We start from the raw sequence: 22364 nt of genomic DNA on the forward strand, positions 1-22364 counted from the left end.
GCGGGGCCCCGCTCCGCTTCCGCGTGGCCGCGTCCTCGCGTCGCCGCGTGATGACGTCACTCCGCGGGGAGCGGGGACGGCGCGTCGCTCGAGCAACGGCCGCGCCGGGGCGCTGTCGCTATGGAGACGCCGCCGCGCATGCGCTGTCGCCGCGGGGACGGCTTCCCGCGCCGCAAGGAGGGAGGGCGCGCTGTCGCCGTGGCAGCGCGGCCTGCACGCACGGCCTGAAGCCCGAGTGGGGCTCGAGGGGCAGCGGGGGGCGAAGAAGGGTGGGGGGGGAACGGAGAGCCCTCAGGGATCTCCTGGGGAGGTGGGGGAGCGACTGGGGGAGGGCAGAGCTCCGGGGATGGCGGCTGTGAGTGGGGCTGTGGGGTGGGACATCCGCAGGGAGATGCAGCCAAACAGGGGGATGTGGGCAGAGCATGGAGGTGTGGGAAAAGGAAGACGGGCATCTGGACATCAGCGTGAGAGCCAGGCTGATAGGGAGGGAGCGAGGGAGGGAGGAATGGGAAGAAAGGGAGGAAGGGAGGGAAGGAGAGAGGGAGGGAGAGGGGGGAGGGAAATGGAAAAAGGGGGAAAAAAGGGAAGAAGGGAAAAAAAGGGGAGAAGGGAAAGGAAGGGAAGGGAAGGGAATGTTGGTTCTGCATTTGATATTAAAAAGTAGCAATTGGTTTGAAGAAGTAGAACATAATGCATTTGTATTCTGTAACTTATCCTTGTTGATCTAAGAAGTAAAATACTGTATATGTTAGCGGCATGTTTTAGAAACATAATTACTGAATTACCTAACAAATTCTTCCTCACAAAACTGCAGTAGATTTTCAATGTTCTGAACAATGTGGGTGTGGAGAGCGTGATTGAGACCTGGCTGGCTGAGAAAGGCCGCACAGACAGTATTCGGCTAATGAGACGAGAGTCCTTGAGCAATGTAACAGGATGTAAACAAGGCTAACGAGGAGAGAGTCCTTGAGCAAACTAACAGGATGTGTAGGAAGGTAGGAGAATGTAGAAATAAGAAAGATGAATGGCATGGTCTAATCACAAAAAGTACAAAGAAGGGCTGGGGCAACAAGTAGCTGAAGAGCCTATCAGGAGCTCGGGCTTTGCAATGTGTATGAGCTTCATTAGCGCCAACATAAATGCACGCAACCTTCTGATTAAAGTTGAGACTTTCTGATCAATTCTGTGGTCGTGTGTTTGTCTCCTGCCGAGCTCCAACAATGCTTGTGCATTGGGATGGCATGTAGCTCAGGTAGTACCCCTTCCTCCGGGGTGGACCAAGGATTCCCAAGGGATGCAATGTATGGTTGCCCTGTACCAGGAGAAAACAGCCTGGGAAAATGAAGCCTGAAAATCACTCTCCCTGTTGTTTCCCCGGATATCAGAGATAGATGACAAAATCCCTCCTGCATTCTCTATGGCCATACAGCTTGTCTCTCAAGGCAGGGTGTGAGGGCTATCAGGCCTATAGGGAATTTCTCACTGTGCAGTGGAACCTTGGATGTTACGAAGGATTTGGCGGGGAACTATTCAAGGCTGGGAATCCCCAGAGCAGATCTCTGGTGGCATTGCGGTGGGAAGATCTTACGGTCCACTCTCCCATCTCATTGGGGAGGTACCTGTGCACTTGTTCAACTGGCTATACCGTTCACTCTGGCATTTGAGAAGGATCTATCACACATTCGCAAAAGGAACAGAAGGAGCCTAGGGGCCCCATTTGATGATGATACAATATATAAAGACTCAATTGGGGTGCCCAGAGGTGTCCCTGATGAATTTAAGGCTAGAAATCAATTGCTGCAGGATTTGAATCTCTATTCTGGTGGGTGACAATTAACAAAAATGTAGATTGTATAAACTACATCTATTACAATCAGCAGAGATTTATAAACTATACAAAGGAGGCAATAAAGGGAATTGCAGAACAATTGGATGCTACAAGCAGGATGGCCTGGGAGAATAGGATCGCCCTAGACATGATATTAGCTGAAAAAGGGTGTGTGTGTGTGATGTTGGGCACCCAATGCTGTACCTTTATCGCAAATAACACAGCCCCAGCTAGCACAATAACTAGAGCATTACGGGGGCTTACTACTCTTGCCAGTGAATTAGCAGAAAACTCAGGAATAGGTAATTCCCTCACTGGGTGTTTGGAGTCCTGGTTTGGCAAATGGAAAGGGATGATTGTGTCCTTATTTACTTCTTTGACTGTGGCAGCAGGAGTCCTGACGGCCGTCGGTTGCTGTATTATCCCCTGCGTGGGGGGATTGGTGCAGCGATTAACAGAAACTGCGCTGCCTAAGCAAACAGCAGTGGAACCACCACCGCACTCGGATAAAATGATGATATTAGACGAAATGGAGAATGAAGAAAATGAAGAAGTTTTTAGAATCGTACCTTTAAAAAAAGAAAAAAAGAAAAAAGAAAAAAAGGAATTGCAGAAATCAACACTTTGAAAGAAAAAGAGGGGGGAATTGTGGAAATGGAATGTTGTTTCTGCATTTGACATTAACAAGAGCAGCTGGTTTGAAGAAGTAGAACATCATGCATTTGTATTCTGTAACTTATCCTTAGAAATAGTTGATCTAAGAAGTAAAATACCGTATATGTTAGCGGTATGTTTTAAAACATTATTACTGAATTATGTGATTAATTCTTTCTTGCAAAACTGAATAGTTGTTAAATGGTCCAAACAATGCGAGTATAGCATGTTAGGGATTAGAAAACATACTGTAGAGTTGTTCTGTTAGATAAGAAACTGCCAGCAAGAGAAAAACAGATGTAGCAAACATCAGAGAAGCCAGGGCCTCTACACAAGGCCGGACTGTCTCACTCCGTGAGGAGTTGGGACGTGACAGGCAGGCGCCAAGATAGCACAGAAACATAAGCTCTTAGTTGTTTAATTACCCCTAGCATTTGTGCCCTTTACACTGGTCACTGTTCTGGTCATCCCTCTGTCCTCGCACAGAGATAAGCTGGGAAGGAGGACAGAGGGGAGTGTCTTGGAGCCCGCCTGCGGCACCCTGAGGTTCCCACAGAGTGGGACAGCTCTGCTTCGTGCAAAGGCCCTGGCTCCTTGAAAGCGTGTTCAATGTGTTTCACTTCTGCTGGCCTAACGAACCACCTCACAGCGGGTTTCCCGGTTCAGAACACTACACCCACATCGCTTAGGACATCTAGAGCCTACCGCAGCTTTGTGAGAAAGGATTTCTCACGTAACTCGGTAACTGCGTTTCTAAAACACGTTACTAATGTGCGCACGGAACTTCTACTTTTCACATCAGCTGTTTCTAAGGATGCGCCACAGCGCGCTTCTTCAGATCAACCGCCCTTTCCAATACCCGACGCAGAAACGACGCTTCCGCTCTCCGCGGCGCGTCGCTACGGGTGAGGAGAGCGGCTCGGTACGCCTCACCGCGCCGAGCTCCGTAAGACGCGCGAGGGCAGGCCGGCCGAGGACGGGACCGGCGGCGCCCGGCAGCCCGCGCCGAGCGGCCCGACGTCCCGCGGCTCAAAGCGCCGCCGCGCGAAGCGCGAACCGGCCGCTCGGCGCCGCGCATGCGCCGCCCCGCGCTGTGACGTCGTGCGTCGCCGCGGTCGGCAGGGAGGGCGTTCCGCCGCGTGCGGCGGGGAGCTCCCTTAGCGGCGCGCGAGCGCCGGCCTTCCGCCGCTCCCTCTCGCTCGCTCCCTCTCCCGGCCATGGCACGGCGCACGAGGCCCGAGGCCCGAGGTGGAGCGGTACGTCGCCTCCGTGCAGGCCGCCGCCTCCTCTCCCAGAGCGGTGAGTGCTGCGGCCCGGCCGGCGCCGCCGGCGGCGCTCCCTCGGCCTTCCCCGGGCCGCGGTGGGGGCCGCTCCCCGCCCGCCCCGTCCCTCCGCCCCTCCCGCGGGTGCCGGGCCCGAGGGCGGGCTCCTCCGGCGGGGAGTCGAAGCCGAGGGAGGCTGCCGGCGGGCGGGCGCGGAGTCGCCTCCTCGGAAACGCGGTTCGCCGCAGCTGCGCGCCTCGGAAAGCCGCTGAGCCCTCGGCGGCTTCGGAAGGAGCCCGGCGGCGGGGTGGAGTTCGGCTCCCTCCCGTTCCGTGGGCACGGTCCCCGGGCTTCCGGCCTTCCCTCTCTCGAGGAGCCGGCATAGGGAACGCGTGCCGTTCGGCTTTGGGCTCGTTTGGCCGCTGTGCGGCTGCTGTTGCCGTGGGTGCGACGGCGTTGTGAAACGCCGGCAGGAAGAGAGGGAGAGGCGGGGGGAAATAGCTCTGCTGCCTGCGTTGGTGGCTGGGCAGCCGGGTGATCCCCTGCTCTCTGGAACGACTGGCTGTGGAGCGCGGTCGGTGATGGAAGTAGCTGCTGGTCTTCCTGTTGCGTTGATTTTGGAGAGGAGGGTTGTGCGAGGCTGCCGGCGTTTCTTTTGAAGTTCCTTTCCAGCCCCGTTTACGAGGAGGCGGGGCAGGCGAGAGAGGAAGGTGACAGAAGCATGGACAGGAGGAGCTTGATTTGTGGCATTTGTTTTCTTCTGCAACGTAGATAGGTTGCAAGAGAAACAGCTTGTATGTAGCTGACCCCATTCTCCTCTCTTTAGTCGGAAGTGTGCTTGTGAAAAGTAACAAGTGTGAGGACTTGCTTTGCTACTAACCTCAGTTTCGCTTTGGTAGCCTTTGCCAGTTACTGGGAAGAAATGTTATTTTCTTACTCCTGTGTCTTTCAAAAACAAAGCCCAGAGTACAAGGAGTGAACTGGAGCTGATAGCTGTGAAGACACTTTTGGAAGTATTATGCACCCCTGGAAAGAAGGGTCTCCCTACTCAATTACTTCAAAAGTACTGTATATTTAAAATGTACCTTTTGTTTTTTTTTCTTCAGAGATCGTTAAAAGGATTCTTTTTTGCTAAGCTGTACTTTGAGATAAAAGAATACGAACTTGCTAAGAGGTAATAAACGTTACGTATGTTGTTCTGTTCTTTAAAGTGTGATGGGAAAGCTAAATGAAGTAGAGTGGAGAAATGAAGACCGTTGTCATGCTGTTTTAAGGTAGCAGCAAATGGGAGAATGTGGTGCCATTTAAATCTTCCTAAAACAGCAACTTAAAGCATGGGTAGTTGCGTGGTGCTGTAAAAACCCATCCGGTAGAAATGTCTTGTATGCCATCGTGTTACGTCCTTCCTACAGTTTCTGTGAGCTACTGCTTTATTTAATGAAGGCCAGTGCTTGCAGGCAAATATGCAACATCTGTACGTGTAGCAATAATGTTGTGCCTTACTTGAAGATCTAGATCAAGCCCCCTTGAACTAAATACAGCTAACTGTCCTGTGTGACAGATTAAAGTCCCACGTTAGCTGCAAGGTGTGGGGGGACTTGTAATACTGAGGAATACTGATCCTTCTGGTTTTTCTTTCTTTCTTTATTTACTCTGTAGATATACATCTATTTATCTCAGTGTCCGAGAGAGAGATCCCAAAGCTCACAGATCTACGAGGCTCAGGATAACACGGAAAAAGCTTTTGGGTGTTACAAGGTAAGCACCTCACTCACCTCCCTGATGTCCTGCTTTATTCCTTTGTAAATGGACTTGATCTTTGTGCTTCCTGCTCTGATAGTCTTCTTCCCGCTGCCCTTTGGACTAAGAATCTTTGAGCCCTGTAGAATTCTGCAGTAGGCTGCTGATGAAAGACTGGGCTGAGAGTGTTTTTCAGTTGCATTGTTTGTTTTCTTGTTAGCGGTGGGCTTTTTGTTTGTTTGTTTCCTCAGAGGTAGAGGGAACGGGGCAAATACAGTTCCGATTAGGTAAGCATATAAATGTGAACTTCACAGTCTGTGTTTCATTATTCGGGCACCGGGGAGGGAGAGGATACACACAAAAGTCTTGTCGCCAGCACAGTGACTGAGTGCCATCAGCCTTTGTGACTTAATTCTGTTTTCCGAAAGCCTCCGTATTAGGTTAGGCTAGAGATACCCCTGGTCTGGCTGTCTGAGTAGAGCAGCAGCGGGTGGTAGAGGAGCTGGTTTTGACATTGTTTCTCTTATGGTGTTCTGAATTCCAGCAGTTGTCTGGGTGTTACAAACCAATGGTGGCCTTCTTGAAAGGGAGGCTTTTCTTAAAGCAGTGAGAAAGTATTTATTGATAGTTCTAATTTGACTTGCTGGGTCTGTTTAATGGGGGACATGTTTGACATGTTTTCTTTCTTGTTCTATGTTGACTGCAAGATCAAGTTACTAGTAACCTTTTTTCTTATGTGTATGCATGGGGAAAACCAGCGTTCTGTGGAGCTGAATCCAATGCAGAAAGATCTTGTACTGAAGATTGCAGAGTTACTATGCAGTAACGACATCGCTGATGGAAGAGCAGAGTACTGGGTTGAGAAAGCTGCCAGGCTCTTCCCTGGGAATCCTGCTGCTTACAGATTGAAGGTAAATTCCAGCTTCTGATCTCTGTTCTGTGCCTAGAAGAAACTTCAGTTGCGTCAAGCGATGGGAAAACCATGGTAGTAATATTATCCAAGAGGTCAAGATTAGATAGGTTAAGTATTGTCTCTATTACATGACTACACTGCTTTCTAGTTTTTTTTAATTTGAGTTGAAAACTGTCAAGTGTAGGAGATACTGTTATTCCCTAATACTGTGTAAATGCTTTCAGTCATACAATCTCACTTTTGTACAGGTGTTAGTTTTCTGGAGCACAACTGCAATGAAATTGAAGTCTTGAGAGGCTTGTGCTTTGGGATTTTTTGTGTGGTTATGTTATTTTATTTTATTTTTTTAGACAAGCTGTTCTGTATTGACGTGTGGCATCTTTGAACCAGATGGTTTGACAGTCTTAACTTAGCATCTAACTTAGCATCTACAAGATGCAAACTCTAAAGCTTTGGGTTTTGGTTTTGTTTTTTTTTTTTCCCTCACTTCTAAAATGTTTGTCAAACTCTCTGTAGCACCTACCAGCTTTCCAGAGCAGTTTGAGTAATGTAGTCTGTAATGGCAATGAGAAAACAGTCAGGTAACGTAGTTGCTGAAGAGGCTCTCGTAGAGAATGAAATTTTAACGTGTTGCCTTCGTATGTGATAGGAGCAGTTACTGGAGCGTAAAGGCGAAGATGGCTGGAATCAGCTCTTTGATATGACTCAAACCGAGCTCTATGCGAGACCAGACGATCCCTACCTTAACATCAGACTGGTTGCTCTCTACCATTCAAATAATAGATTAAGAGATGCTGTGCTTCATTGTCAGGAGGCGGAGAGGAAAATACCTGTAGACTCCAGCTTGGAGTGGTGTTTGTGCGTCGTAAAGACATTTGAGGTATTTAATCATGTTTTGATCCTGTCATAATCTCCCATGTCCTTGAAACCGGTGTTATTCTCTTAGTATCGTTACAATGGCAGCTAATTCTCAAGTGGCTTAACTCCTTTAAATGTAATGTCTGCGGAAACAATGATTTATTTAGGATTTTCTTAAGCCTTAAAGAGTTGTTTAGTTTCTAGCTGAGGTACTAAGTTAGATACAGCAGCTCCATCAGGGAGGGAATTGCTGAGGCAAATAGTTCCTGGAATTTTGCTGCTGAAGAATACGTTAACATCTCACCTGGGAAACTGGATTATGTAGCAAGATGTTCTGGAGAAACTCTTGCCTTCATAGAAGGATGGCGGTTCCTCATTCTGTGATGAACTTTATTCTTTAGGAATATCTTGAATCAGTACGAGACTTGGAGGCTGATTAAAAAAAAAAAAAAAAAAAAAAATTGGAGAGCTGTCAAGAAGGATCATCTGCTGGCCTATTCTAGCTTGGTTAAAATGACGCTTGCTTCTAGAGATGTTCGAGAAAGCAGAGGGGCCCTTGAAAGGTACTCTTTTAACTGTTCTGCTTATTTAAAAAAAGAAGAAAAAAAAAGAAAATTGAATATTTTTTCTGGGTCACCGAACTTCTAGCAGGCATCATTTTCAGTGAGTAGCTGTTTTATGGATGGAAGAGGAGTTTCTCTGTATTAACTGCAAAGAGCAAATGTTGCTAGGCTTGATCCGCAAGCTGTGTCTGAGCTAAAGGCCTCAGAGAAGACTCAGTGATAGGGGTCTAGTATAAATCCTGGGAGACCAGGACTTGGTTGAAAATGAATCTTTTCTATGTTCCAGTTTTGATCGTGTGCTTCACTCTGTGAAGCCGTGTGCGAATGGACCTGATGAGCTGTCTCGTACCTTCCTTGAAATGAAAGGACACTTCTACATGCACGCTGGCACTTTCCTGCTGAAAACGGCCCAGAACAACGAGGCACAATGGAGAGATGCATGTGAACTCGCAGCATTGTGTTGTCTGAAAAGTTTCCACGTAAGTCACTGTTCAGTTTGTGCCTGTAATTGTTGCAGTTCTTGAATGCTCTCACTGTACGCGCACTGAACGCCTGCATTCCAAAAACTAACTACTGTTTTTAAGGCTGTCTCCTGGCCAAATCTTACCCTTCCATACTTGTTTAAAAGATTTCAAGTATTGTGAAGAAAATCTCATCTGTTTCACTTGTCAGAAGTAAAATGACTCTTAAGGGCTAATGAGTGTGTTTCCTGTAGACTATTCCCTTCTCTGTAGTGCAGCTAAAATAACTAATATTAAGGTTAGTGGTATGGGGGGGAGGGGAATGACCTGAGTAGCTCTCACATACTAATTGCGTAAGCAGCAGAGCTTGATCAAGCTTAATTCTTTGCTTTATGGAATAAAATCAGCTTTCCCTTTTGCACAAGTGCTTGCGTTCAAAACATCGCTTTCTCTTGTGCGCTCTTACAGCTATTTGCAATTGTTCAGTTACTCACCTTGTGTCCTTTTCAGGAAAGAAACAAGCTTGTTTCCTAACTTTTAAGACTAAATGAGGGTGAGTTGTTTTTTGTTGAGAAGAAGCTGTAGCAGTTCTTTTCTTTCTTTGCCAGATTCCTAAACCAAAGTCAAAACTAAGAAGAGGAGATCGTGCTGGGCTAGATGCACTGGAAATGTTGGCCTGTGACCGAAAAAGCCAGTCTGGTAATAAAAACTAAGAATTATAAATGTTCCGTAGTTCCATTTTATGAGCAGTTAATGTCAGAGTTAATGGCTTGTTAAAGAGCACACTTGGCGTCTTGGAACATGCTATCAAACGTTCTGTATTTTGGCTACGTATGAAATACAAAAGAGCGGTTTGATCCTGACACGTAACGGGCTTTTTCTTTTTATCTCCAGGACATTAAGATAGAATATAACTTTCAGTGTCTCCTAGTCTGCTGGTTTCTGCCTACTAATATACTATTTGTAAGCATTGCTAGTCCCAAGTATAAAAGAAAATATTGCTCCTTTCCTGTCACTTTTGTTCCCTTCTTTGTTCCAACAGGTTTGGTTTGGTGCATTTTTTTTTAAATTTTTTTGGTGAAGCCGAGGTAGTTGTTTTCAGTCTTCACTATCCTGTGGGCTCTAGATGAAAACAAAGAAAACACCAGGCATCAGGCTGAATTGTTCCTGAATAGATGAGACTGACAGCTACTTATTTTGAAGACAATTGCAGTGTCATTATAATAAAAATACACAGTAATTCTGGAGAACTGGATTTGAAAATGCCTTGGGACTGCTGTCAGCCCATATGCTAAAAGGGTGACTTAATTATAGGGAGAGTGTAAGTTAGAAATTTGTATTTGTAAATTTGATTTGTAAATATCATAAGGGGAAATCTAGATTCCCAGCCTAAAGCAGCAGGAACAGCCCACTGCATCAAATATTGTAGTCCTTGTTTAAGTTGAGTGTTCTTATGTGACATTACGTTTTTCTAGGTCATATGTTGCTGAACTTAAGCCACGGCAAGGAAGACTTCTTGAGAGATTGTGGAAACTTTTGCAAACAGAAGTGGTTTATTTACATTGTTTGAAAGCCTGTTTGGGAGTGGAGCTTCTAAAGAGAGGTCTTTTCTCAGCACAGATGATATGGGAGATGTCAGTCCCCAAGCACCGGAGCAGGGAGAACTGAGTAAATACGATATTGGTAAGAGATGCTACTTAAACTCAACGTAAGCATGACTCTGTATTAGAGGTTCTTCTACAAGTGCTTCATCTGCAACAAAAGACAAGTATCTGTAATAGCTGCTTGTGGTTGCCCTAATCAGAGGGTGCTTTGCAAGAAGTTTCACTTTCAGCTGTAGCTGAAGGGCAGTATCATCATGCCAGGTTCTGAAGAATTTCTCACATACTTCCTGCTTCCACACTGTTGTCTTCTGGTCTGCTCTGACTCATTTCCAATTGAAGCTGGAAAGTGCTTGTATGCTGGTGAGTGCTGATAGGAAGGCCCACATTATTTATGTGTAATCTATGAACACAGGTGACAGGCATAAAAATGAAATAATTCCAGGATGAATTGTGAACTAATGATATCTTCCCATTTTTTAGGCTTAACTTGATGATGAAGTCTGGCTTTGAATTTGAGTGTAACAGGAGTAGAATGATACCTTTCCTAACGAGGACGCTTCTTGCAACCCTTGTTTTTGCATAGGTGCTGTTTGGATGCACAGTGGTAGTCTCCAGCACCTTGCATGGCTTGGCTTGCAGTGGAATTCCATGTCAGTGTTATTCCCGCTGCGCAGATCATTACAACAACTCTTTCACTTGCCCCAAGAGACATCGAGACTGGAAACAGATGCTCCTGAGTCCATTTGCCTGTTGGACCTTGAAGTAAGCAAGCTTCCTAAGTTCTTAAATGCATTTAAATGCCTGTTTTTTGCTACCTAATACCTTCTGTTTGTTTATTTTCACCAAAACAGGTTTTTTTACTCGGGATGGTGTTCACTAGCAACTTAGAACTGCAAGAGAAGTTTAATACTCAGCGTGGCACACATCAACCTCTGTTCTTACCATTGCTGCTGTGCAAACAGTTCTGTACTGAGAAGCAAAGATCCTGGTGGGATGCTGTTTGTGCTCTTATGCAGAAAAAAACAAAGTAAGGCTTCTTCAGTTTGGAAATATTGGAACCAACCTTCTAGATGGCTTCTGAATTGATTCCCATAGGTTGCGTAAAACTAGTTCCTTTTGTTTGACGTCCTTTAAATGTTAAATGTTTTTTGCTGTAGGGGTGTGAGATGCTGAAGAACTTTATAAAAATGGGCTTTACATTTCTGACAGTGCATTTGTAAAGAAGAGCTAGCTTAGGACTGAAGCTGCTTGTTATGTTCATCAAACAAATGACGTGTGAACAGATGAAAAAGAGGGAATACTAATTGAGGAATATTTCTTTTGATATTCAGAGCAGACTCGGCAACCAAACTGAAGCTTCTTGTACAGCACGGATTAAGTACTGTGTGAGCCCTGGAGAAACACGGCCTTCAGCCTGCCTTAATTATACATTGGGCAAGAAGTCTGCAAAAAACAGTACGTTAAGATTATCTGTAAATAAGTATCATCTGTTTTTCTCTAATTTTGCAAACTTAATAGACTAAATAAAATCAGATGAGAATGTAGTATTGAGAACTGCTGCTACTAATTTTGATGGGATGTCATGCAAGGCAGTTGCTCTAGTCAAATACTCTTACCTCACTACTCTCAACTGCATCAGAGAAGAATAAGTATGAATAACGCTCTATTTAAATATTCTGCGATAGTTTGAATTTCTCTTTCTTCAACAGGGCGTTAGCCTTAACTCCCACGACCAGAAAGAATATATTGGAAGAAGCGTCTACTACTGGAAGAAAATTTTGCTTAGCTTGAGAACTATCAAAAAGCACAGAAGTATTCCCGAACATGCGTATCCTCTCTTCAGACATTTCCATAGTGTGGACATCCAGGTACTGATGGATTATTCAAAGATGAGAGTAAGAGGCGTTGTATGTCACAGGCTTACATATGAATTGTTAGCTGGTTGGTTTGTTTTTTGTTTCAGTTGGCTTTGTGTGTTGATGGGTTGTGGTTGGTTTTATTTTTTTTGTTTTTTTGTTTTTGTCATTGTACTGCTACTACTGAGATTTGGTAGTATCTTTCTGTTGAACTTCTGAGTTTTAAAACTCTGATTGGAAGATACTGAACTGCCTTAGTACCTCCTCCTATTTGATTACTGTATGGGAACTGCTGAGTCACGGCCTGAACCTCTGATTAATCACCTGAGGTGAGCAATGAGGCAGCCCTGGGAGCACAGGTGAAAGCAATTCACCTGTGCTGCAGGAAGGGGTGGAGCCTGGCTCCACCTCTCCTAGACCCATTTAAGAGCTGACTACAAGTGGGGAAGGATCTCTCTCTCTCTCTCTTCAGAAGATCCACTCCACTGGAGTTTCCTGAGTGAGCCCACGATATGGGTCAGCAAGTGGAAGCTTTAACGGTAAACAACTTGAGTCACTATATTCGATGCAGAACAGTTGATCTTTTTGTTCTGGTAAGTACTTTGTGACCCAAGCATTGAACTTCACTTACCAGGCTACCTCTTAACTCAGTGAAGAGAACTGCTATAAACACCTGCTTAAACTGAGTTCAAGAGTAAAACTTTGTTGCCTACAAACTCTGATTTGGTACTCAGATATGGGAAGTAATCCTGAGGATTGTGCGTGCAGAAAGTTGTGCTTTCTTCAGCTTAGCTACTTTGTTCTGGGTTTATTTCTAGCTTCAGGGAACAGTCTCAGTTTCGTAAAGCATAGGAAGATCATAGATTATTGCAGCACTTAACTCATCTTTTTTTTGTGTGTGTCTCAGACCTTGAACATGCTTTTAAATAGCAGAGGAGCGTAGGGATCATTCCTTAGGTTTCCTCCAAATACCGATGTAATACGTTTACATGCTCTTAATTGAAACACTGTCTTTAATAGAATGAAATATGGGAAATGAAACGTAATAGTTCCAGTGTAAATGTATCATCTCACTGCTGGCCTGCTGGAAGCTATGAAACAGGTACAGTGTCAGATGGTTATCGGAGAGCACAAAATCTTCATGAAGCTCCTTTAAGGGGTAAGTTGATGCTGAATTTTTAATTGAACACTTAGCTAAACGGAGTAAGACTTCTTAAAATGTTTCTGCAGTGTTCTGAGATGAGTGAACTTTCCCAAGGGACCAGTTTTACTCATTCAAGTCAGTAATCACAAAAACTGGATATAAACTCTTTTCTTGGTGTTCCTTTTCAGTTGCTACCTCTGGCCCATCTGTTCACTGTAGCCAGTCACCTGCTTGTAACTCACAGTCTCTTCAAAGAACTGCTGCAACCAGTGTAGCACCAACAAAGGTGAGGACATACAAATCCGCTCAAGCCATTTCTACTGATGTGTTGAAAACAACTGGTTTTGATTCTGTGTGTAGCAGGATATAACTGCGGTTCCCTAGAGAGCGTTTACTAAACTTGAGGTCTGCTGGAGACAGGCAGAAAGTTCCGTAATCAGCTAAGCTTTGGGATATTGGGTTTGGGAGAAACAGCCAGCAAAGCATGTTTTTAACCTGCTAACATATGTCCTCTGCTTGTTGTCTGCAATGTTCTTTTCCCCAAAATAGTATGGGGGCTTGATTTTTTTTTTTTTTTTTTTTTTAATACTAAAGAAAAATGAGTCTATTCAGCTTACGCTTCTCCCCAGTCTGTGTTTTCAGATACCACTCAAGTTTTGAACGTATGATTTTAGTTTAAACTGATTAGAGGTGAAATGTAATTTTACGGTACGCCTTGCTATTAAGAGTACGTGTTGCATGGGCTTTAGCACCCTAATCCCTTTTCCTCCTTTTCCACAAGGAAGTAACGGTGCTTTTTCTTTAGGCACCTGTCTGTGGCATGGATGGACTTGCACCTCAGCAGCGTAGATACGCTCATCAACAAGCAATCCGCACGCCACCTCTGCGAAACACTTGTGCTGCTGTGTTTCCTCAAGACACGTATGGCGCACCTTTGCATTTTGATGCTCCATCTGCTGGAATCATTTTGCCTCGTGGTGGTGGTGATCGCTACAACTACAGCCTTCCACAGGCAAGCACAAATCCACCACTGCCTGAACCAGGCTATTTCACAAAACGTGTGGTTTTAAAACCTCTAGAATCCAGTGTTAGTGTCGCACAGGACAAATTGGGATCTGCCTTTGCTAAAAAGGAAGGCCAGTGGAACTGTGACATCTGTTTAGTAAGAAATGAACCCACTGCCCCAAAATGTGTTACTTGCCAGAATACAAGCAAAACTAATTCAGAAGTATCTCTTCAAGAATTTTCCTTGAAACTTGAAGGGAAAACACCAGCATGTACCTCTCAGAATCTTGCAGATGGTGAAGCAAAGCCTGCAGAGGAAGGATGTAATTTTTCAATGTGGATGCCTCTCGGTGGATTTAAATTTGGTATACAGGAGTCCAGTAAAAATACCACTAAGAAAGATGATCCATCCAAAGAGCGTAAAACTGATTTGACAAACATGGATGAAAAAGACAAAAACGAACTGCCTTCAAGTAGTGGAGTTACACTCCAGTCTCAAGAAACAGCAGACAGGGACAAGAGTGAGCACACCCGTGAGAAAGGCACGTTGGTAACATCTCATGTTTCTTGTACGAATGCAGCCAAAGCATCTCCTTGTGGTAACAACGCTGTAGCTGTGCTGGAGGAAGCTACCAGGGAGAGAAGCGACCTCGGCCATGGTGGTGATGCTTCTGATGCCACCGTAGAAGCTTTAGAGGTATCAAGCACCTCTGAAACGCCAGCAAAAACGGAGGTTTCTGCTCCGAAGTTTGTATTTAGATCTGAATCTGTCAGGAGCGTTTTCAGTAACAAAGAGACATTCCCGTTTGGGAATACTTCAGCCCCCGGCTCCCTCTTTGGATTCAGCTTTAATCGTCCAAGAAAGAGCGATGAAGAACTTCAGCATCTCGGAAAGCAGAGCAGGAAAAAGCGGGAGTAGCTGAACCCCCCAAAAGCTGTAGTGCTGCTCAGAAACCTTGGGAGAGCGAGGCATCCCAGCCGGCTCCTTCGGCACAGGGTGGGCCCTCCAACTTCTCGTTTAAAATCCTGGAGAAAGGTGAGTGTTAATTGAACCAGTAATTTATTCAAGTGTGCAGCTCATTAGTCAGTCACTTGTTAATGCTGGTCATTGTGTATTACTTCTTCTGTCTTAATAGTATGTCGTTTCTTTCAGTTCTAATGCACGTCTGTGAATCTTCAAATCCTAGACTTTCAACTTGAGTAAATATGAAGTTGTAGTTCTTTGCACGTAAGAACAGAAGCGTGCCTTATGCAGGACTCAGTGCAACTCTGTAGTGAGAAAGGGAGTTGCGGGTAGGATTTTGGAATCTGTCCGAGGCGTCAGAGTTGATCTTAGTGTTGCTTTTTTTGTAGGGAAGGAGTTTGGTACTGCTAGAACCAGGAGATGCTAATATTGTTTAAACAACGAGGCGTTGTTTAAAATGTCAGGGTGAAGTGCTGACAGTGCATTTTTTGTGTTGAGCTGGCAGTTATTGTGTTCAAGGCCTCGCTCTGACTGGTAACCTATGAGAACAGCAGTTGTGCTTAAGCTTCAACTCGAATTATCCCTTCAACTAGGAGGCATCCTTCTTGTCTGCTTCCATTCCTTTCCAGTAACTTCACATCTGTCGCTTGAGCCTTTGTTTGTCATGGTTTTTCTTCTTGTACTTCCCAGAAGTGTTGTGAAATAAGCTCTATTCAGTCTCTGGTTAATACCATCTGGAGTTCCAAATGCTCAAAGTTCATCGGTAGCACACGCTGCTGCTGACTGCTTTCTGTTTCTTACTTTCTTTTTCAGTCCTTGGTTTTGCTTTTCCTCTGTAGATGATACCCATATGGCTCTTCTCTGTAACTGTATTTTGTTTGGCGTATGGCCATCAATAATTCTTGTAACAACATGAAAATGCTGACCTGTTCTTGGTCTGAGACTTGAATTTCAAAAGGAAAGTGTATAGTGCTACTAGAACCAACAGACAACATTTACAATATGTTTACGATATTTAAATTGAGAAAAACTCTCATCTTCCATTTGGCCAGTCACTCTTTCTGAGGCTGTGAGTGTCTGTGTACTAACAAAAGGTGGCACGTATTGAGCTTCCAGAAATATAAGTAAATGTCAAAGGAAGCTAGTATTTGTAGTGGCAGTTGCAAGATTGAAGTCTTCATTATTGCATGGAGGTTCTTTGATAGCAGCAGAAAACCCAAGTGTGATGGATTTACAGTTCCTTGGTTATCCTGAATGAGTGTCTTTTTACATAATGATGTTATTTCAAAAGCTCTAAATTTAAGATGTTCTGAATATCGTTAGGTTACTTTATAACGTATGTGCCAAAAATGATCACGATATTTAGCTGTCTTATCAGCTGTTTTCCACTAATTTTTGTGCTTTGCAGCAGGCCCCCTAGTCAAACGTGAATGTGTTACTGCTTGGGAAACTAAATCTTCTGAGCAGAAGGCTAACGGAGAAACTCCACAGGTCCCTTCTACGTCTGTCTGTGGCTTTAGTAGCAGTGCGGAGGATGCCAGTCCAGAAGGCTCTCAGAAAGAAGTAAAAACTCAAAGAAAAAGTACGAGTCAAGTCTTTACGAAAGTTTAGGCAATAAATTTGCAGTATTATTCTTAGACTATTTTCACTTAGTGAGAAATAAAGCGTCCGGCAGATTAGAAACTACTTGGCTTGTTTGACTGTGTCTCAAGTCTGTTCTGGCACTGGAACTATGGTACTACTAAAAACTTAAGTTTCTCCGGGAGAGAAAGGAAACAGCTTTGCCTCCTAAAGTAGAAACAGCTTTGGCTAGTAGAATTCCTCCTAGCAGGTATGTAAGAGTTAAGTGATTTCAGAGCAGTTTCCAAGGGAAATGGTGCTTGTTTTGGAATCGTACTGCTTCAAAGGTACTTCAGTCTCTTGTTGAGTCAAAGCTGTGTGTGTTTTAAGAGTGATGAAGAATGTCTGAAACCTTCCAACAACAATTCTTGTTTGTTTTTTTGTTTTTCCCCAGTTGTTCACTTCCCTTAATCCCTGTTAGTTAGCTGTTCTGAAACATTAGTAGCACTATAGGAAAGTTGGAGACTGAGAACTTACTATCATGTTTTTACTGTACTGCTGTTGTAAATAAATGAAGAAATTTATCAATTTCTGGAAGGGAGGGAGGGGAGAGAGAAAATGTGGCTTTTTTGGAGGGAGTCATTATTCTTAGTGTCCAGACTTAATGTAGTTTGAAGTTTGTATCTTAGGCTCTTATGGCTTATTTGCTTACTGTTTTATTAATCGTACTGACTCAGTCTCTACAAGTAAGGAAGAATTACATACTCCATCAACCAGTGAAGCAACAGCAACAGTATTTGTGCAGTCAGCTGCCAGCAGCGGAGAAGCAGAATCCACAGAAACTGCTCGCGTGTCAGAGAATTTACCAGGAGGTGGTGATACAGCTTTTTAGGAAGTAGAACAACTTGCTTGAAGAAGCCTGATGTAGCTTTGTAAGGCTTAACTCAGTTGTTCATGTCTGGATTTCGTGTTTAACCTTAGTATGCCTAATAAGAGGAGAAGCTTGCAATGACTGTAGTCTTCTAGTTTGGCTTCCTGTAAAGAATAGAACTTAATTGCAGGTTAGTATAATGACTAAGCAAGACTGATGGAGCACAAAAAAACAGTATGTAGTGTCCTTTAATTGGAACAGTTAATCTGATGAAGTCTGCAAAATGTTGTCTTCCTCTTTCTGCAATATCTTGTCTGCCTTTCCTCATCCGTTAATCATATTACGACGTCTGTTGTTTTCTTTCTTGCCTTGCCTGCTCTTTTTCTCCTTCAGAAATGCTTGTCTGTCACATGTTTCTCCAGTTCTTTCAAGCTTTTCTTTAACTGTGGAAGATGTGTTAATTGAAGGATGTTAAAAGGCAGTAATGTGCACATATAAAGTGAGGAGGATATGCAGCTGTGAGGCCTCCATTTATTATTTTCAGTTGATTCTTATTCTGATCAAATGCCAGTATTAAGTTACTTAGCAGCCTTCATAAGGGGAACACCTGGAATGCTAACAGTGCTGGGTTATCACTCAGCACATCATTCAGCAGACCTGAAATTTCACTGGGAAATATGCTGGCACACTTGATAGCTTAAAAATGAATTTCAAAGGCTGAAATCTGTTGGGCTCTCTCCTTTTGAGAAGGCAGGGCTGTTCGGTCACTTCAGTGCATGATGAGTATAGAGCTGTGGGTACAAAGCCACTGAAGAAAGGAAAACATCGAATAATTTTGGATTATGATGTCAGAATTGTAACAGTGTTGTTGGTGACAACAACTTCTGGGGAAATCACGCGTTACTGTGCTGTGTTTTAGGTGGAGGTAGTCTGGAGAAGAAGATGAAGGAATTCCCTTCAAAGAGAGGGCGAAATTTTACAGTTGGGCCAGAGATGCTGCTCAGTGGAAGGAACGCGGTGTTGGAGAGCTCAGGGTCCTCTTCCATACACAGAAGAAGTGTTACAGGATCCTTATGAGAAGGGACCAAGTTCTTGAGGTGTGTGCAAAGCATGTCATCGCTAAAGAAATGAACTTAGTGCCCTCTGAAACATCAAACAGTGTTTTAATTTGGACAGCTACAGGTGATGCTGGTTAGTCGGTTGAGTGGTTTTTACAGTTCTTTTCAGTATCTTCTGTAGTTTGTTTGGCTTTGTTTTACCCTGGAGATTATACAGAACAAAAGCTGCTGATCTCTGGCTGCAGTGACTAGAGCTAAGGAAATCTCGGATTTGTTTTCAGATGGTGAAGTGAAAGTAGAGCAATTTGGGGTCAGAGCTAAAGTTCAAGAACTGGCCAATTCTTTTGAGAGGAGATTTGAAGAATGCCAGCAAAGCTTGTCAGAGCTGCAGAAGGGCCACCTCTCTCTGGCAGCGGAGCTGTCAAAGGACACCAACCCTGTTGTTGTGTGTTTTGTTTCTGCCAGTGACGAACCTGTAGGACACACAACCACGGAGCTGCTTTCAAATATTGTCCCTCGAACAACTGAAAATTTCAGGGCCCTGTGCACAGGGGAGAAAGGCTTGTGGGTTCAAGAATACCACATTTCACAGAATAGTTAGTGACTTCGATGTCAGGTAAGCTTAATGTGAAGGCTTTTCATTGAGAGAAAAAACCCATCTGGGCTGCAGCACTCCATGAATCCTGTCTGAAAGTGGGCTTTTCCAGTTCTTGAATGTGGTGAGAGTAGCTGAAATCAGCAGGGCTGCAGTCAGCAGCGATGCGTCAAGCTTTCCCGACACTTCTAGAGACCATCGCATTTTATTCTTGGAAAGCTATGACTTCAGGGGAATGCCACAGACTTGCATGTTAGACTTCGTTTCGTTCATACCTGTTATCTGCCTGATCACTTCTCTTTGGCAGCTGTTTGATCTGTAGGCTCTTCAGAGCCGGGTGTCAGCCTTTGGCAGCAGCAGGAGGCGGAGCTCCCGACGTATTGCAGGCAGCGTTTGCGCTGCTCAGGGCCTTGGCTGCAGCGTGCGTGCAGAGAACAGCGTGAGTGTTTGGCATGGCTGTGCAGCAGAGAATATGAAATGGTAGTTTTCTCACTTCCTCAGTGCCTCCCAGCACAGGACTCTGTGGTAGATCAGAAATTGCTGTGCGTGTTGGATTTGCTGTTTAGCAAGTGCATTCTCCTGCTGTATCTCTGTGTGTCTTTGTATTCTACTGTACTTTGACTGCAGGAGTTTTCTCGCAGGAGGGTCAGGGCCATCCAAACTCAGTTCTGTTGTGCTTTGAGTATGGAGCTCTTTCAAGCCTTGATTCTAGGCCTAGTGGAGTAGAAGCCAACACTGTGTGAACAACAGTTGAAAAGTGTCCTTTTCTAGAAGAGGAGCAAGGCAAAAATGGTGATGTAATTCTAGCGATTCAGTTGCAGGCTTCTTTTAACTTTGTGTAGCATGGCATTTTACATCCTGTTACTGTGTTTCCTACAGGTGAGTTCGTTATTGGTTGCGTTACTAAAGCTGTGAACAACCACTGGAAGTGCTTCTGCTGTGATATCTGCCAACAAGTATTGGCAGGAGTTGGATTCGTCAAGAACGATGGCAGGTGGGTCTTCACCCTTCCTTCTATCACTGATAATGATGAAAATGGAATGACAGTTGGGAGGGATGGTTATGGTTCCTAAGGCTTTCCTGCTGAGATGGAGTAACCAAAGTGTCTTTTATGAGAAAAAGGTCTAAGAATGCATCACAAAACTGAGAGTGGATATCTTAAAATGTGTGCATAAAATATTAACTACTTGTCTACTTCGACACCGGATTTCCTGTCAAGTGTGTGTTGTACCTGGTGATGTTTCAGGATGAGTAGGATACACTGTGGTAGACACTTAAAAACAAATCAGATGCAGAAGTTTTGTCATTTTTAAATAGGTTTTTATTTTCCCAACATGGGTTCCCCAATTTGAGTCCAGTTTATCACCTTTTTCACTAATAAATGCGCTCATTTCAGTGGGATCCTTCATGGTTGTTTTTTTTTTTTTTTAAGTAAACTGTGTAGCCATTGATTTCATGCTTTTAATGCAATACACGTGGTTATGTAGAGAGTTAGGGCCCGTTTTGCCATCCAGCTTCCAATCTAAATTTCTGAAGAGGCTGAGGGTAAAGCATGGGAGTGGGGCAATTTGCAGCACAGGGTGGTACCATAGGAAATCAGCTTATATTTTTCTTTCTCTGATGTTTGATATCACGGGGAAAATGCAGAGGAGTGCATTTTTCTTTCCTTCAATTACATTTAAGTAAATCTAAAAGAAACCTGTGCTAAGAGAGCCAGAATGTAAGCCAGGCATGACTACAGCTTTCTAACCTGTTTGAGACAAGCTCCGTAGCTATTTTCATAGAGATTTGATGCATCCTACTTAGCAGGCTTTTCTCAGAATCAATCAAGCTTGTTTAAAAAAATAATCATATTGAACTGTCGTATTTGATGCTGCTAAAGACATTATTATAGTATAAATCCTGTTACTGAAACAAGTGCTAAAAATTAAATGATCTCTACGGAAGCTCTGAAGTTGAAATTGTTCTATTCATGCTCTCAATTAATGAATTTTTGAACAGGAAGGAATTCACTGCTGATGTTCACGAACCGAAAGGAGAATAATTACATGGTTTACCTGCCGTGACAAAATGGGCGTCCCCATCTGTGGAGCACATAGAAGGCCAGTTGAAGGACGTGTGGTGAACGCTGTGGGCAAACAGTGGCACGTGGAGGTAAGCATCAGCTGACACGTGGTCTTTCACAAGTGTAAAGGTTAACGTACTTACCTGGAATATCGCTGATCAGCTTCCATGAAAGGGTTAGAAAAGTGTGCAGCAGTGATCAGCAAATGCATCTCCTAATCCCATTTTCAACCTTGATGTGCCTGATCTTCCACTGAGAAAAGACCTCTGCCTGCGGAGCTAAAATCAGGAGATGTCCCAGGAAGCATTGCGAGGTCCTTGCAGAAGAAAATGTCACCAAGTGAGAAGCAGGATATATGGAAAGGCAGTAAAGTTCTGTGACAAACGTAGTGCTAGTGGGCATTATAACGTTTCTATGGCTTCCAGTTACTTGCCACGTAAGTATCTCTAAAGCAGTTTAGGTGACAGTTCATATTTCAAGTCTCTGTACAAGATTTACTTCTTTATCTTCCATTTAAGTTATAAAGATGAGCAGTCTAGTCCTTTTGTTGTGAAAATATCCTGTAGCATGTACTTTCTTCACAAGATGCAGTGGTGCTGAAAATGTAGTCTTTGTCATTAATAACGTATCAGAATCACTTCAGTGCATTTTTTTTGTAACTTTTGGGTTGAAATGTTAAAGACAGTAAAAGGAATGTTATTTTAGTGATCTAAAAGTACAAAACAATAGTTGTAATTCTTATTTTCAGGATAGCTGGGCTAATCAGAATCTAGTTGCTCTTCAAGCTTAGTGTTGCTTATGTTGAGCTGTTTCAAGCTTTTACAGATGTTTAAATGGGAGCAGCTAATGACACCCAGTTTTCCCAAAGAACATAAAGACGACTTGCCACTCAGGAGTAGTGGTTTAACACACAGCTTTTGAATGGCGTGGTCTTCCTTACAGCTGCAATTCTAAGATGACTGTGTGTTAAGATAAGCTGCATCAAGCAGCTCTTTCATGCGGTTGCTGAAGACTAACAAAGACTAAATTTGTCAGAGGACAGCACCTAGCATTTAAAGAAGAGGTATATGTAGTTGTACCGTTTCCCTCCAGACTCCCTTGACTGTGCAGTCCAGCACCATAATGGATAGACCTTTATTCTTTGGAAGCCAGGTGCAAGGTGTTGTGTACACATCTCTGCTTGGATAAATAAAGGAGGATTACATTTGGGAGTTCTGCAAATTTGCAGGTGGATCCTAAATTTGTCAGCGATGAAGGGCAGGTGATTGAAGTATGCTGGCATCCCTGCAGACAATAAATGCCATGACATGATTAGCAACAGTATTGCAGTCAGGATAGAGCAAGAACATACACCAGGGAAGAG

General features: G+C 44.0%; 1 protein-coding gene and 1 pseudogene across 2 annotated transcripts; both read left to right on the forward strand.

Annotated features, from left to right (window-relative positions):
* Nucleotides 1-3296: 3296 nt before the first annotated feature.
* LOC149912135 (ranBP2-like and GRIP domain-containing protein 3) lies at nucleotides 3297-12300 on the forward strand (annotated as a pseudogene). Its single transcript, XR_016462362.1, has 15 exons — nucleotides 3297-3404; nucleotides 3644-3781; nucleotides 4851-4918; nucleotides 5404-5502; nucleotides 6243-6395; nucleotides 7047-7277; nucleotides 7657-7818; nucleotides 8105-8297; nucleotides 8888-8978; nucleotides 9755-9962; nucleotides 10467-10645; nucleotides 10735-10910; nucleotides 11215-11338; nucleotides 11593-11751; nucleotides 12212-12300. The product of XR_016462362.1 is annotated as a ranBP2-like and GRIP domain-containing protein 3 (transcript).
* On the forward strand, nucleotides 12251-21811 carry LOC149912136 (uncharacterized). The gene is made up of 8 exons (XM_090132749.1): nucleotides 12251-12332; nucleotides 12760-12898; nucleotides 13072-13169; nucleotides 13689-14924; nucleotides 16261-18957; nucleotides 19816-19930; nucleotides 20938-21090; nucleotides 21164-21811. Exons 1-4 carry the CDS (start codon nucleotides 12252-12254, stop codon nucleotides 14805-14807), a joined length of 1437 nt encoding a protein of 478 aa, XP_089988875.1. The 5' UTR covers nucleotide 12251; the 3' UTR covers nucleotides 14808-14924; nucleotides 16261-18957; nucleotides 19816-19930; nucleotides 20938-21090; nucleotides 21164-21811.
* Nucleotides 21812-22364: the final 553 nt, after the last annotated feature.

Source organism: Phasianus colchicus, unplaced genomic scaffold, assembly GCF_987193195.1.
Source record: "Phasianus colchicus unplaced genomic scaffold, bPhaCol1.hap1.1 HAP1_SCAFFOLD_43, whole genome shotgun sequence".
NCBI lineage: Eukaryota > Metazoa > Chordata > Aves > Galliformes > Phasianidae > Phasianus > Phasianus colchicus.

Bases quoted from the DNA above. Each gene is read 5' to 3' on its own strand.
- LOC149912136 (XM_090132749.1), top strand. From the start codon at position 12,252: ATGGGTCAGCAAGTGGAAGCTTTAACGGTAAACAACTTGAGTCACTAT. The intron at 12,899-13,071 runs GTAAGTTGATGC...GTTCCTTTTCAG, and splicing joins TCATGAAGCTCCTTTAAGGG to TTGCTACCTCTGGCCCATCT. The intron at 13,170-13,688 runs GTGAGGACATAC...CTTTTTCTTTAG, and splicing joins CCAGTGTAGCACCAACAAAG to GCACCTGTCTGTGGCATGGA.